The sequence below is a fragment of the Dromaius novaehollandiae genome, chromosome 6 (genome assembly GCF_036370855.1).
Source record: "Dromaius novaehollandiae isolate bDroNov1 chromosome 6, bDroNov1.hap1, whole genome shotgun sequence".
NCBI lineage: Eukaryota > Metazoa > Chordata > Aves > Casuariiformes > Dromaiidae > Dromaius > Dromaius novaehollandiae.
Genome location: NC_088103.1, coordinates 30,461,881 through 30,474,442, shown reverse-complemented (window position 1 = coordinate 30,474,442; position 12,562 = coordinate 30,461,881). Strand labels below are relative to the sequence as shown.

At 36.6% G+C, this 12,562-nt stretch overlaps 1 protein-coding gene across 2 annotated transcripts in view; it reads left to right on the top strand.

Annotated features, from left to right (window-relative positions):
- The window catches only part of MARCHF5 (membrane associated ring-CH-type finger 5), a 35,976-nt gene extending 25,607 nt beyond the window's left edge, over positions 1-10,369 (top strand). For both annotated transcript variants that reach the window (XM_026094162.2, XM_064514061.1), the window contains exons 3-6: positions 1,973-2,103; positions 5,961-6,144; positions 6,621-6,787; positions 8,007-10,369. In XM_026094162.2, coding sequence (XP_025949947.1) covers positions 1,973-2,103; positions 5,961-6,144; positions 6,621-6,787; positions 8,007-8,123 — 599 coding nt within the window. In that variant the 3' untranslated portion in view covers positions 8,124-10,369. The remainder of the gene's footprint in view (positions 1-1,972; positions 2,104-5,960; positions 6,145-6,620; positions 6,788-8,006) is intronic.
- The last annotated feature ends 2,193 nt before the right edge of the window (positions 10,370-12,562 follow it).

The window sequence follows — 12,562 nt, the reverse complement described above, 5'->3', positions numbered from 1 at the left end:
ACTGATCAAATGTGGCAATGAACATTAGTTGTTCTTGTTGCTTGTTTTCCTTGGCTGACTTGGACTGGCTAGAGTTGGCTGTTTTGAAAGTATCCCCCCCTATAGCTGGTTTCTTGAAAGGGAAGGACCGACTAAATCACAAAATCGGAGTTGCAGTTTTGTCAGCTTGGCTGACAAGTAATTTTCTGAAGACTTGGAATTTCAAAACTTGATGATTGTATGTTAAATGCATAGATTTTGATTCATTTTGTCTAAATGTGATAGTTCAAATAGGCAGTTAATAATCTTCTTGGGACCAGGGTGCTAAGTTACCACCACACTAAAAAATATTACGTACTAGGTATTCAAGGTAGGAACTAAACTGCAAGTGATTTTTGTATATTTGAAGAATGCCAAAAACAAGTACCTATGTTTTTAGAAAGTTAAAAAGACAAAAGCTTTGGAACTTAATCTTTTCAGTTCTTGGGCAAGGTCAGAACAAGTTTTGAAGGATAGATTAATTAGAGGCCAGGGGGAAGTGTGATACAACTCAGGATATGCTTACAAAACAGATCATGGTACACTAATCTGGTGACTGAAATTCATATAGTGGAATTCTTGTGCATCTAATATATCTGAACTTCAGTAAGTCATTTAATACCTTTGTTCAACAATCTCTCTCTTTTTTTTTTCCCTCCCCTCCAGGGCAGATTAGGAAGTAGTATAGGAATTCTCATCTGGAGTGGGTAAACTGTGATGAGAAACCTGGAGGATTAGTTACTTAAAGAAGGCTTTACCCTGCTTTTGAGAAGAGTTTTCATTAATATTTTCATTAATGATTTTGGCAGAAAAAAGTAGGAGAGTGCTAACAACAACTATAAATGCAAATGTATGAGTTGGAGGACAGTCTCTATGTAGAATCATGTCTGCAGCATGATGGCAAGACAACTATTCTTAGCGTATTTATCAACTGTATTTGTTTATTTTCTGACAGGGTATTTAATAGTTTGTCCTAAAGTATTTGTTATAAAACATTAAAAATTACTTTTTCTGCTGATATTTAGAAGGGTTTTGTTTGTTTGTTTTGACAAACCTGAAAGTAACATGGAATGTGATTGTGGTAACCTCCTTGTTCACTTTGGTACATGCCTTTCCAGCACTTGGACTTTTGGCCTCTGCTTTGCTGGTGCTCTTGCTGTCTCTTTCGAACAAAAGAAAAGATACGAGCATGGCCTCGCTCAGATCTCAGAGTTGGTCAATATGTCTTGCTTTGTGCAAGTCCAGAAAGTGCAGCTGACCATAAATAAAGCAATGAAACTCTACTCATAGAATGCTGTCAAAGGCACTAAATAACATCAAGAGAAGTGTGTGTGTGTCCCCAGTATTTGAGAGGTTGTCCTCTTAAAAATACTGAATGCAGCCTTTTCTAGTAGAAGGAATCTTTCATCTAAACTGCACTTTTTTTTTTTTTTTTTTTTTTTTTTAAACCTGCATAGCAGAATAAAGTCCTAGGGAAAGAATTCTCTCGGGTGAGAAAGCTACCAAAGGTCAGCATATGGAGTATGTTTTAACTTCCTAGTATTTCTTCCTTTTGAAAACTGAAATACCTAACACAATCTTAAACAAAAAAGCCACTAAACTTAAAATTTCTTTTTAGAACAAAGGAATTACTAGGATTAGCCTGATTAGGCCCCTTCTGCTTGCACACATAAAAAAGGAAGCCACTCAGTTTCAGTGGTGTAAGTTAGCCAGTGCTGTGACCAGTATATTTATCTCTCAGAAGGATGTTACAATGACTGAAACAATAGGCAGGAGCAAGTGAAGAGTTTAGTCCATTAGCTTCTTAACTGCATGTTCTCGCTTAAACAGCATATGTGGGATGTCAGACTCATATTTTGCCAAGGTCATGCTTTCTTAGCAGTGATACATACTGAGAGCTTTCTTCAGTATGTTTGTATATACATCTTGAAACCTTACTTCTCCTTTATCATAGGTCCAGTTGTTTACGTTTTGGATCTTGCAGATCGGCTGATCTCAAAGGCATGTCCGTTTGCTGCAGCTGGAATAATGGTGGGCTCTATCTACTGGACAGCTGTTACATATGGAGCTGTGACAGTGATGCAGGTACACATGTTCCCCCATTCTCTAGATCTGACTCATCACTTCTGAAAGCCAGACTTTTTATTTAAAAGTCCATTAATAGCCTCCTTTTTGGTTTAAAATATGCTTTAGCTGCTTTTAGCATTTTTAGTATGGTTAACAAGTGAATTCGCAAGATGGGCAGATAGAAAGCTTTTTACTTTTAACTGATCATACCATATTAAGAAAAGGTCTACACTAATGAATTTCAATACTGCACACAGCACAGCCAGCAACAGTAATAAGCTGGTGAACCATTACCCCTCCTCTACTGTTAATGTCTAGCCTCTAACCAAGGGAGTGTCTAATTCTTCAGAATAGACATAAGATCTATCTCTTCTTTACCTAAGGAAAGAAGAAGTTGCTGGTAACCTTCAAAGGGTCGAGACATAGTGAATTTTTCACAAACCTACCATTTTTTTCTTATGCGCATGTTTTTATGTGCATTTTTTTCTTTATGTGCAAGAAAATGTGCATGCTCTGAATGGTGTAACTCGTGCAAAAACAACAAATGCAAAACACTGCATATTAATGGTTAGTTTCTTTTAAGTACTTCAGCCTGTATGGTCAGTTGAAAGCAAAGAAAAAAAAATTCCGGCTTGTGTTCTTGTAAAGTTGACCTTTAAATACAAAAATAGTGTTGACAGGTGCTAGACTGCTGTCTGTGGTAGGATTTGTTCATGGCTTTCTTACTTCAGCTACAACATGGCAGAGTTTTCGCAGATTGTACAGAAGGACCATAGTTATCATTTTTAGTTGTGATTCCCTATATCAAGCCCAAAACATGTGGTTTATATGAAAACATAAACAGAAGTACTTCTGATGCTAATTCAGTTATAGATAGAATTAATAAAAGCATCTGTATCCTACTAAGTATTCCACTGCACAGTTGTAAAATTTAAATATGCAACCTAGTGCTTATCCATATAAGTCACACGGAACTCTTTTTTTCTTCTTCTTCTCTTGAATTGTGTAGTCCATCCATTTACTTCTCCCAGTCCTCCATCTCAAGATTTTGTGCAATTTCGTTCTGTTTGTACATGACCTCATAGCAGAAATGCATGTGATAACCAGTTAAACTGGAGCCCAGCTGAGCTGATGCAGTCTGCCTGGTAGTAATGCGACCAGTGTCAACAGGCTGCATAAAAATCACAGATAATGACTTTTAATGCCTCCTCCATTCCAGTGAATGATTCTCCAAATTACATACATAAGAGTCTTCCTTATCGGATGTTTTGTTCTTGTTGTGGCCCTTACAGGGACATTGCAATAAATGCAGAATTTAGTAAAGTATGCCAGTCCTTGTCTTTATCTGCTTGCTCACTGCTATACTGAACCTCTTCTGTAGGAACCTTTATGACTTTTTTAGCTTCTGTAAAACTGTGTAACCAAATGCAAACATAAGCACTCCATTCTGTAGCTAATTTGCTTTTAAAATGAGAATCTGGCTTTCTGAAAGGGCAAGTTGTAGATCTACTTAACTGCATGGTTACAACTTCACGTCTACATTAGTTTAGACAGCTGGTTAAATCTTAGGTGTGATGAGTTAGCTATTTTCCTCTGATTTAATGTGGCTTTTGATCATATGAATGGCAGTCTGGGTAAGAGGATAACTTATTTCTGCTTAAAAGGAAGGAGGTTATTTGGGGCAGGAGGGGAAAGTGATGGGAGTGGAAGGGAAGCAGAGGAGGGAAACTGTTCCATTTCTTTGCCACTCTGTTTGCTAGATTTAATACTTCTTTCCTGATGCATTTCAGACTCCTTCAATTGAAGGACCAGAGAGAAGCACAAAAGCTATTTTTATAGGTTAAGTTTCAAATAGAGAAAAACAAAACATGAAATTGGCATTGTGGCTCCAGTGGTAGGCTAAGCCAGTAACAAATCATATGGGAATGCTGACAATGTTGAGAGAAATGATGTTCTAAAGCAGGAAAGACAAGGCAGTTGGGGTGGTTCGTTTTTTGTTTTTTGATTGTTTTTGATGGAAGAGGTCTATGAGGAAGAAATGGATAGCAGTCAAGCATGAAAATCTAGGGGGAAGATGGTGAAGAAGCTGGAAAACAAATGCTGAATATTTGTCTCTGAAGGAATAATCTTTTGGCAACAACAACATCAGTTGTTATACATATATAGAAACTGTGGTAAATAACATCTTCCCATTTTAGAAGAAAAGATGGAAGGTTTTTTAAAACAAGGCTAAAGTACTGGCTGAAGATATTGTGGTCTGTCACCCATCTGCTTTCTCACTGTCCCACCTATTCCTGGTACCAAGTTGTCTGTCTGTCTGTCTGTCGGTCTGTCACCCATCTGCTTTCTCACTGTCCCACCTATTCCTGGTACCAAGTTGTCTGTCTGTCTGTCTGTCTGTCTGTCTGTCTGTCTGTCTGTCTGTCTGTCTGTCTGTCTGTCTGTCTGTCTGTCTGTCTGTCTGTCTGTCTGTCTGTCTGTCTGTCTGTCTGTCTGTCTGTCTGTCTGTCTGTCTGTCTGTCTGTCTGTCTGTCTGTCTGTCTGTCTGTCTGTCTGTCTGTCTGTCTGTCTGTCTGTCTGTCTGTCTGTCTGTCTGTCTGTCTGTCTGTCTGTCTTGCTATTGTCATGTGTTCTTACCATCTGTTCTAAGTTCTATGCAAGAGCAGACTTCATAGTTTTTTGCATATCTCGATAAGCAGCAATAAAAGACAATTAAAACACATCAGGAAATCCAGTGCCTGACAAATGGAATAATTACTATTTTAGTGGTTTTGTCTTCCTGGATTCTTATGGGAAAAGTCATGAAAGAGCCCATTCTTTCCAGAAGTGCTTCAAGGACTGTTTACATTTAGTAATTCTTATCTTGAGACAAAGCTGGAAGATATCTACCTTTTTTTTCCTCAGCTTATCAGATTTACTTTTGAGACTTCATATAACTATGTGTCTAAATATGTGCTTGAATCTAACTTTAACTTATCCAGCCTTCTGCAGTATTAGAATGTTGCCCTCTGCAAGCCTGCCTTATTACTGAAATAGAACCAAAGAGAATTTAGTCTAATACTCAGTTTGGCTTCATACAAGCTCACTGTGCTTATTTAAAGTGAAAAATACGTACTTTTTAGGAAAAAAAATGCACTGTTCTGAAGTAATTAATTTATACATTTTATAAACTGCAAAGTCTGATTTTTATTATGCAAGTAGAAAGGTTTTAGACACATAAGTAATCACCTAGTCTAATATTTCCTTTAAATAGTAGCACTAACCATGTTTGCAAATAAGGTGCAAGTAAAGACATTCTATTATTATTTCTGCTACAGTAGAAAAAATTTACCTCTTTTTGCGTTATTTAGAGAACTAATATTTTTTAATACTGTGATCTCTGTGTCAGGTATTTCTAAATAATTGATTAAATTGATTTTGATTAAAATGTCCTGAGATAATTGCTATCAATTAATCCTTTAAATAGTAACATCTGAGTATTTTTTTTTTTGATTGTAGAATTAATCATTCTAAAGTTGCAAGTTTTCCTAGCATTTTGGAAAACCTTATTTTTATATTTCATATGTTTGAACTTTTACTCATAAATACAGGTGGCACAGAAGCACATGAATCTTTTCTTGAAATCGTAGGGAACTGTGTTGCAACTAATGACTTGCAAATTAGGGTTGGTAACTCACCAACTTTAAACTGATAGAATGCAAAAGAAAAAAATAAAATAAAAAAATATATACTGTTTTAGCTGCTGTACTCAGTTTAAGTTAAAATGCATGATCAGTCCCAATCAAACCAGAAACTTTTAGAAGTATATTCTTTGTTTGGTAATGATCTCTGCTATATTTGTCAATTACCCAGCAAACTTCTTACATATTTACCAGGTTGTGGGTCATAAAGAAGGTCTTGATGTCATGGAGAGAGCTGATCCTTTATTTCTTTTGATTGGACTTCCCACCATCCCAGTCATGCTAATATTGGGCAAGATGATTCGATGGGAAGACTACGTGCTCAGACTATGGCGCAAATATTCTAATAAGCTACAAATTTTGAACAGCATATTTCCAGGTAATGTGATTAAACTTAAAGGGGAATATCAAGTTTGGGCGTGTGCCTTCAGGAGGTGGGTATAGGCAAGTTGTTTCCACCCTTATTAAGTAAGGGTGATAATACCTTCTCTCTACTTAATGTTCAGCCTATTTAGATTGCGTTCGTAGAATACATAGCTGCAGGGAGGAGAGGGGCATAAACATGGCTTCAATTAAGGCCATCAGGCTTCTCCTCTCCTCCCTGCAGCTGGGGAGCAGCTAGCTGCTGCAAGCTACTGTAAATCATGGCTTTGTTTGAAACTAAAAAGGAGCACAGTCATTTAATGGAAATAGAATATTTGCTGAGGAGAGGGTTAGTTCTTAAAAAGTGATTAAATTAAGTAACTAAAACAGGCTATTCATATAGAGCAAAGCCAGTTTTTTTTTAGTGCTTTCTATATTCTGTTTGAGGTAGTGGCTCTGTAATCTTTTCTTCCCCCACCCTCATCCCTTTAGGCATTGGATGCCCTGTTCCTCGTATTCCAGCGGAGGCCAACCCTTTAGCAGATCATGTCTCTGCTACTCGTATCCTATGTGGAGCTCTAGTTTTCCCTACTATCGCCACGATAGTTGGCAAGCTGATGTTCAGCAGTGTTAATTCAAATTTACAAAGGACAATCTTGGTAAGATTCAGTATTGTTTGTTTCATAAGTGGCTATAATAACATTATAGGAATGTAAAGTTAAGTTTTGTGTGTGTTTTAAGGGAACAAAAGTAAAAAGGAGCACAAATGGAACTAGAATTTAGAGTGGCATTTCATTAATGGTAGGGTTTTTTAAGGTTCCTTATCTTGGCAGTGGACAAGCATCGTGTTGTGTGTGTGAGACCGACTGACCTCACCCTATGACAGAAACGGATCTCAGTTCTAGATAAGGTTAAAACCTGCATCTGGTACTGTGCTAGTCAGATCTTAATAGTAATTTCAGGGTGATAATGAAGTTGAGAAACTAGTGTCTTCTAAGAACAACCAGTGCAAGGGAAGGCTTGGGGTTTATATCATTAGGCTTTTCGTATTAGCTTCTGATTACTAAATCTTTGAAAGAATCCACTTTTTTATTTATTTTAGTAAGGAGGGAAAAATGAACTCTCCAGAGAACTTGAATGCAGGGGGAAGAGCAAGGAGAGGAGAAAGTATCTCTCCCTTTGTGAATACCCTCTTGGGCTTGTAGCCTTGCCAAAAAGTAGTAGCCTGAGTTTAGTATGGTGGTATCGCTGCTTGTCTTGCTGTCACTTCAGCCCCCTCTTTCAATACCAACACATTTTTTACCTCTGTATTTTCCCCATGGAACAAGTAGTGATATTACAGCCACTGATGCAGACTAAAGGCGGCCTAGCATCTGTTTGTATTTTGAAGGCTCTAGATAAACATAAGGGTGAAACTTTTTTTAAAGAAAGCTTTCTGGTTTACAAAAACAGGTTTTATTTTATTCCATGCTTGCCTTTGGCAAGTGGACTTTTTCAGTCTGATTGTATAATGGTAATTAATAATATTTATGCCTTGTATAATATTTGTTCAGAGAAGGGGAGAAGAACAGATATGTATCTGCATTTTACTTTTGTTCTTCAGATAGGATAGATTTTGATTATTAGAATATTTGTCAAACTCCTGAGCAAGTAAAAGCTTTCGAATGGATTTATAGACCCAGTATGTAATCCCTTTATGTAACATGAACCTCTCTAATATTGCATTGTGACAGAAAATGTTATGCCTGTGGGTACTCATTTGGAATTGTCCTAATTAGCTTGAAAATAAACAGTCTTTTACCAGATATTCTTAAAAAGATAATTTGCAATGATAGGATACTGAACTTTGCAGGTTTTCAAAATCTCTTTTTATTTCAGGGTGGAATTGCTTTTGTTGCTATAAAAGGAGCTTTTAAAGTTTACTTCAAACAGCAGCAATATTTGCGCCAAGCTCACCGCAAAATTCTAAATTATCCTGAGCAAGAAGGAGCATAAGGCTGTGATCTCCAGATGTTGTACAGATTCACCTAATATTTCCTTGTTGTATTGATTCCATTGTTATTGCACAGTAGTGGAGAATTATGATAAGTTGCTGCTCTTATTTTTTTTTTCTTTAAATAAAATAAAGCACTGTCTTGTGGCAGGGTAAATCCTTTCAGCAACCACTGAACCTAAGAATGTGACTTGTTTTCATTATTTTTGGGTATTTCTGCTGGGCAACAGGCTTCTGAATTATTCTTTGAGCCAAAATGCTGAATGAAAAAAAACATCAACTATAGAGAACAAAAAAATATTTTAAATTGTGTAGTTAATTAAAAATGTAGGCTCTGTCCAAATGCCTTTCCTATACTGTGTTTTCATACCCAGGCAGTCCAGTTCATCACTTGACACAAGGTAATTTTTTGAAAGGAAACATGAGTCATTGCCAAGGAGAAGTAATTGCAGGTTATCGGCCAATAAAGATTTCCTTGTTTTTTTTCTTGATGATGTGAAACAGGGAGTGTAAAATATTTGAATGACAGGCCAGAGGGACAGAAGATGGATCACTTTCTAGAGGGTCCATATATGTCAACTTCAGCCACATAAGTACTAGGTTTTGAAATTAGCATGGCTTCTAGGTGATTATTTTATTACTGTCCAGTTGTATCTTAACCAGTGCCTAGTGTTACTTTCTCATGGCTCTTTTGCTGTTTTGTAACTGGTACTGGATAGCTTTTTTTTTTTTTTCCCCCATTCACAGTAAAGTAATTATATGGGGCAGTGAATTTCAGCCACTCAGTTTGTAATTAGTTTGGTATTAGAGCAGTTGTTTTGTAATTGCAGGTATATTTGCTGTTCCTTTTGATTGTGTAAATATCTGTACAAGTAAAAATAGCAGAAATGTGAGGAAACAGCAGTGGACACTAAAGCTATATTTAAACTGACAGACTAGGGCGTCCTTCTAAACTTCCAGACCTGGGTGCATAACTCAGCTCTGTCGGGACTAGACTCTCCCCTGCTATGCCTGCAGCTCTACTGGAAGGAAATAAAATCCAGGTACATTGGCTAGAGAAGGAAATAAATCCAGGTACATTGGCTAGAGGGGGCTACACTACACTGTGAGGTCCCTAATTTGAGTATGGTGCATTCCTGCAGGCTAGACAGTTTAAGACAACAACTTGGCTCCATTCTGTAAAGGACTAAAGGATAGATGTTAAATGTGTAATAATCTAATTTATTTATACAACAAGCTTTACTGTTACAATATGTGCAGAGTAGTCTGCTGAGAGAGACATTAGCACTTCAGTTATTTGACATTTATGAACTTAACTTCAACAGGAATAAACTACAAGAAGCTAAATTTTGACAAACATAATGTAGCTATTTAATAGTCATACCAGACTTAACCTAGTTTTAGTATTTGAAGTTCATGCTTTACAGCAACCTTGTTTGTTTTTCTCAAAGTTCGTTCTTTCTTGTTCATGATAGTATGACAGATGCATGGAGAAAGGTAATAATTATATCTCAGTGGAAGTATTCATAAGTAAATATTGTTTTTGACCAGAAATGAAGTAAATGCAGAGTGGACTTCATATTTGATTGCAATAATGTATGTTAGTGACATTCAAAATGCGGTACCTTTTCTATGGTATGTTTATGTTAAATACTGCAATGTAATATTTTAGAAATGTATAAAAATGTATATAATTGCCAACTAGTATTCAAAATTGCAAGTATTGAAAATTATACATTCATATCAAATACTTTGAGGTTCTTGCTGTAACTGAAGAATTACGATAATCTTGTAAGTCTGCTGATTATATTTGTCTTAGAGTGGGCTGACTTTTATATTAAATCTTTAAATATAGAGCAGCAACCTCTGAAAGTTGCTGCTTTCTGTAAGATAGTCTTGAAACAATGTAATACGTTTTTCTTACAGAATTCCTCATTTGGAGAACATCTTTTCAGTGGTCTTCACTGTATATATTTCCAACCAATTTATTACTGTTTTTTAAAGTCTCATGAAGAATTGAATGATGCACATTAGTGGTTTTGAAACTTGTTCAATGGGAAAGCTCATTGTCTTCTCTGAAAATTGAAACTAATGTGAAATATAATTACAAAAATACTGTATGAATTATAAAACAGTTTAGACTGGGTGACAGAAGGTCATTACTTTGATTACTATGTTGTAAATCTTGTTTTTAGTATTGCAAACTATAGTCATGTTGAATTAGGTTGAATAAATATTTTTTACATTCTTTAGTGTATTTTGTCAGTTGAACAAAAGCAGAACTACTGCATGAAAAATGTTTCATTTTAACACATATTTAAGGATTTATATAATCAATTTTATGTTGATAGCCCAAATATCTTGGGGATAAAGGAGAAAATATTTTAAGGCTTTAAGCTCACACTTAAGTATATTATACTTTTTCCCTCTAGTGACCAGTAAATGATGTAGGGAAATGTATTTCTCAAACATCGTCATTTAAAGCAAAACAATTGTTGTAACATGAAAAACTTCTGATAATACAAAGCTGGGATTGGGTGTTACTGCATATATGTCTGGGTTGGCTGATGTGCAGAATTTACTTGGAGAGTACATGGATCCCTTTTCATCAAGGAAGATAATACTGGCTGCAGGAAGTATGTGTTTGTTAATGGTTAATTCATGTCCCACTACTTTTAGAGCAAGGAACAGTAAATGTTCTCCAGCATTTCTCAGTACACATTCTTCCGTGTAACTTGGTTTCTGTTAGCCTTCCATCACATCAGCGTTTAGGTACAAACTCTGATTTCTAATTCTGTAATTAGATGGGATGTGCTTCCCCTCCTCCCTCCTCCCCCTCCCCCATCTTAAACTCTTAGATTTAGATGGAGCTCTAAGTATTTTTTATATTTTAAACTACTTTTGTTTGAATGATAGTTCTTTCCTTCCTCCTCTCTTCCCCTGAAAAACCTCCTAACTGGAACAATTTGACTTGAGTTACCTGGTATGCATTATACAAACTCCTACCTCATCTGCAGTCCTTTCTCAGAAGTTAGCTGTCTCTTGGTTATTGGGGAAGGATCAAACTGTGTAGCTATTCAAGGCCTCACTCCTGGAAAGCCGCTGGAATAGTTCTGTGCGTGTATTTAAAGATATGCTTAGACCTCATTGACCTCAGTCAGAATTACCTATCTTTACTGAGGACACAGTTTTGACTAGAACTTCACTTAGATCATGCTTACGGTAGCTGCTGTGAGGTTTCCCTTTCCCTAAACACACGCTGTGCAACTTGGACAGCTGCTAGCTTGTGGAATAGGTGTTTGAGGCTCCAGATTCCTGGAGTAGCTTTTTCTTTTTATTAGTTTCTTTTTAGAAGACTTTTTATCCATTAAAAATGTCCTGTTGTTTGTATAATGGTTTTACTGATGGCAATAACTGGGAGACACAAAAGTACAAAAGTCACTGATCCATTTCCCAGTACACCAGTAATCTTGCTTGTGGAACCTTGTATTTAATGTTCAACGTCCGTGCCACCCTCTCTTCGGGTTTCCTTTCTTGAAGAACTAGGTCAAACTTGTTTAATGCGTCACTGAGTATGTCATGCTATCTGTTTTATTGAAATGCAGTGCTACCAATTCCTGCTTTCCATTTTAAAGTATAAATGCCAGTTGCACTAACATGCCTGGTCTTGTAATTCTCTTCTAGTTTGCAACTGCTGTTGATACTGATACTGTTTTTAAAACATGCTGGGGTGTGGGGGTTGCTCAGGAGAAGAAAAATGAGATCTGATCACAGGTCAAAGCTAAGAAATTCTGCAAAATGATCTGGACAGTTTTTGTCCTCTCACTAACAACCCCTTTCCTCTACATCCTTGCAAAGTAACTTCCCTGTTCTGCACAGCGTGAAAACAAACTTACTATCCAAACCCCCAAAAGTAGTCCAGTATCAGCTTGTTCTTGTACAGTTTGAGGAAAAAGTTCTCTATTTTTGAATAGTGATCACATTGGAAGCGATTCTGTTTTAGCATGAAAGTGTCGTTCACCACCTTCATTTTCCTCCTGTATTCTCAAAAGAGAGGGACACGCGCAGCTACTTACTTCATTGGGATGGCAGTTGTAAGATTGAAAGAAGTTTCAAGGAGGGTGACCATTAACTAGTGCCTGAGAAAACTGGGGAGAAGAACTGTTCTTGGAAAACTAGGCTTTGTCCTAGATTTTTTAGAAGTCTTTGTTTAATTCCAGTTTTTTTTTTTTTTTTTTTTTTTTTTTTTTTAATCTTACTAAAAGTCTTCCTGGCTATAGATAAGGTCATGTGAATAGCAATATGTTCAAAGTGGTTCTGGCTAGGACTGAAGCAATAATGTAACCCCTTCTGCTGCCTCAGGACAGGATCAGCTCCATCTACAGTATTGTCAACTCAATAGAATTTAATGCAGGCAGTATTTAAAATGACCTAAAAACAT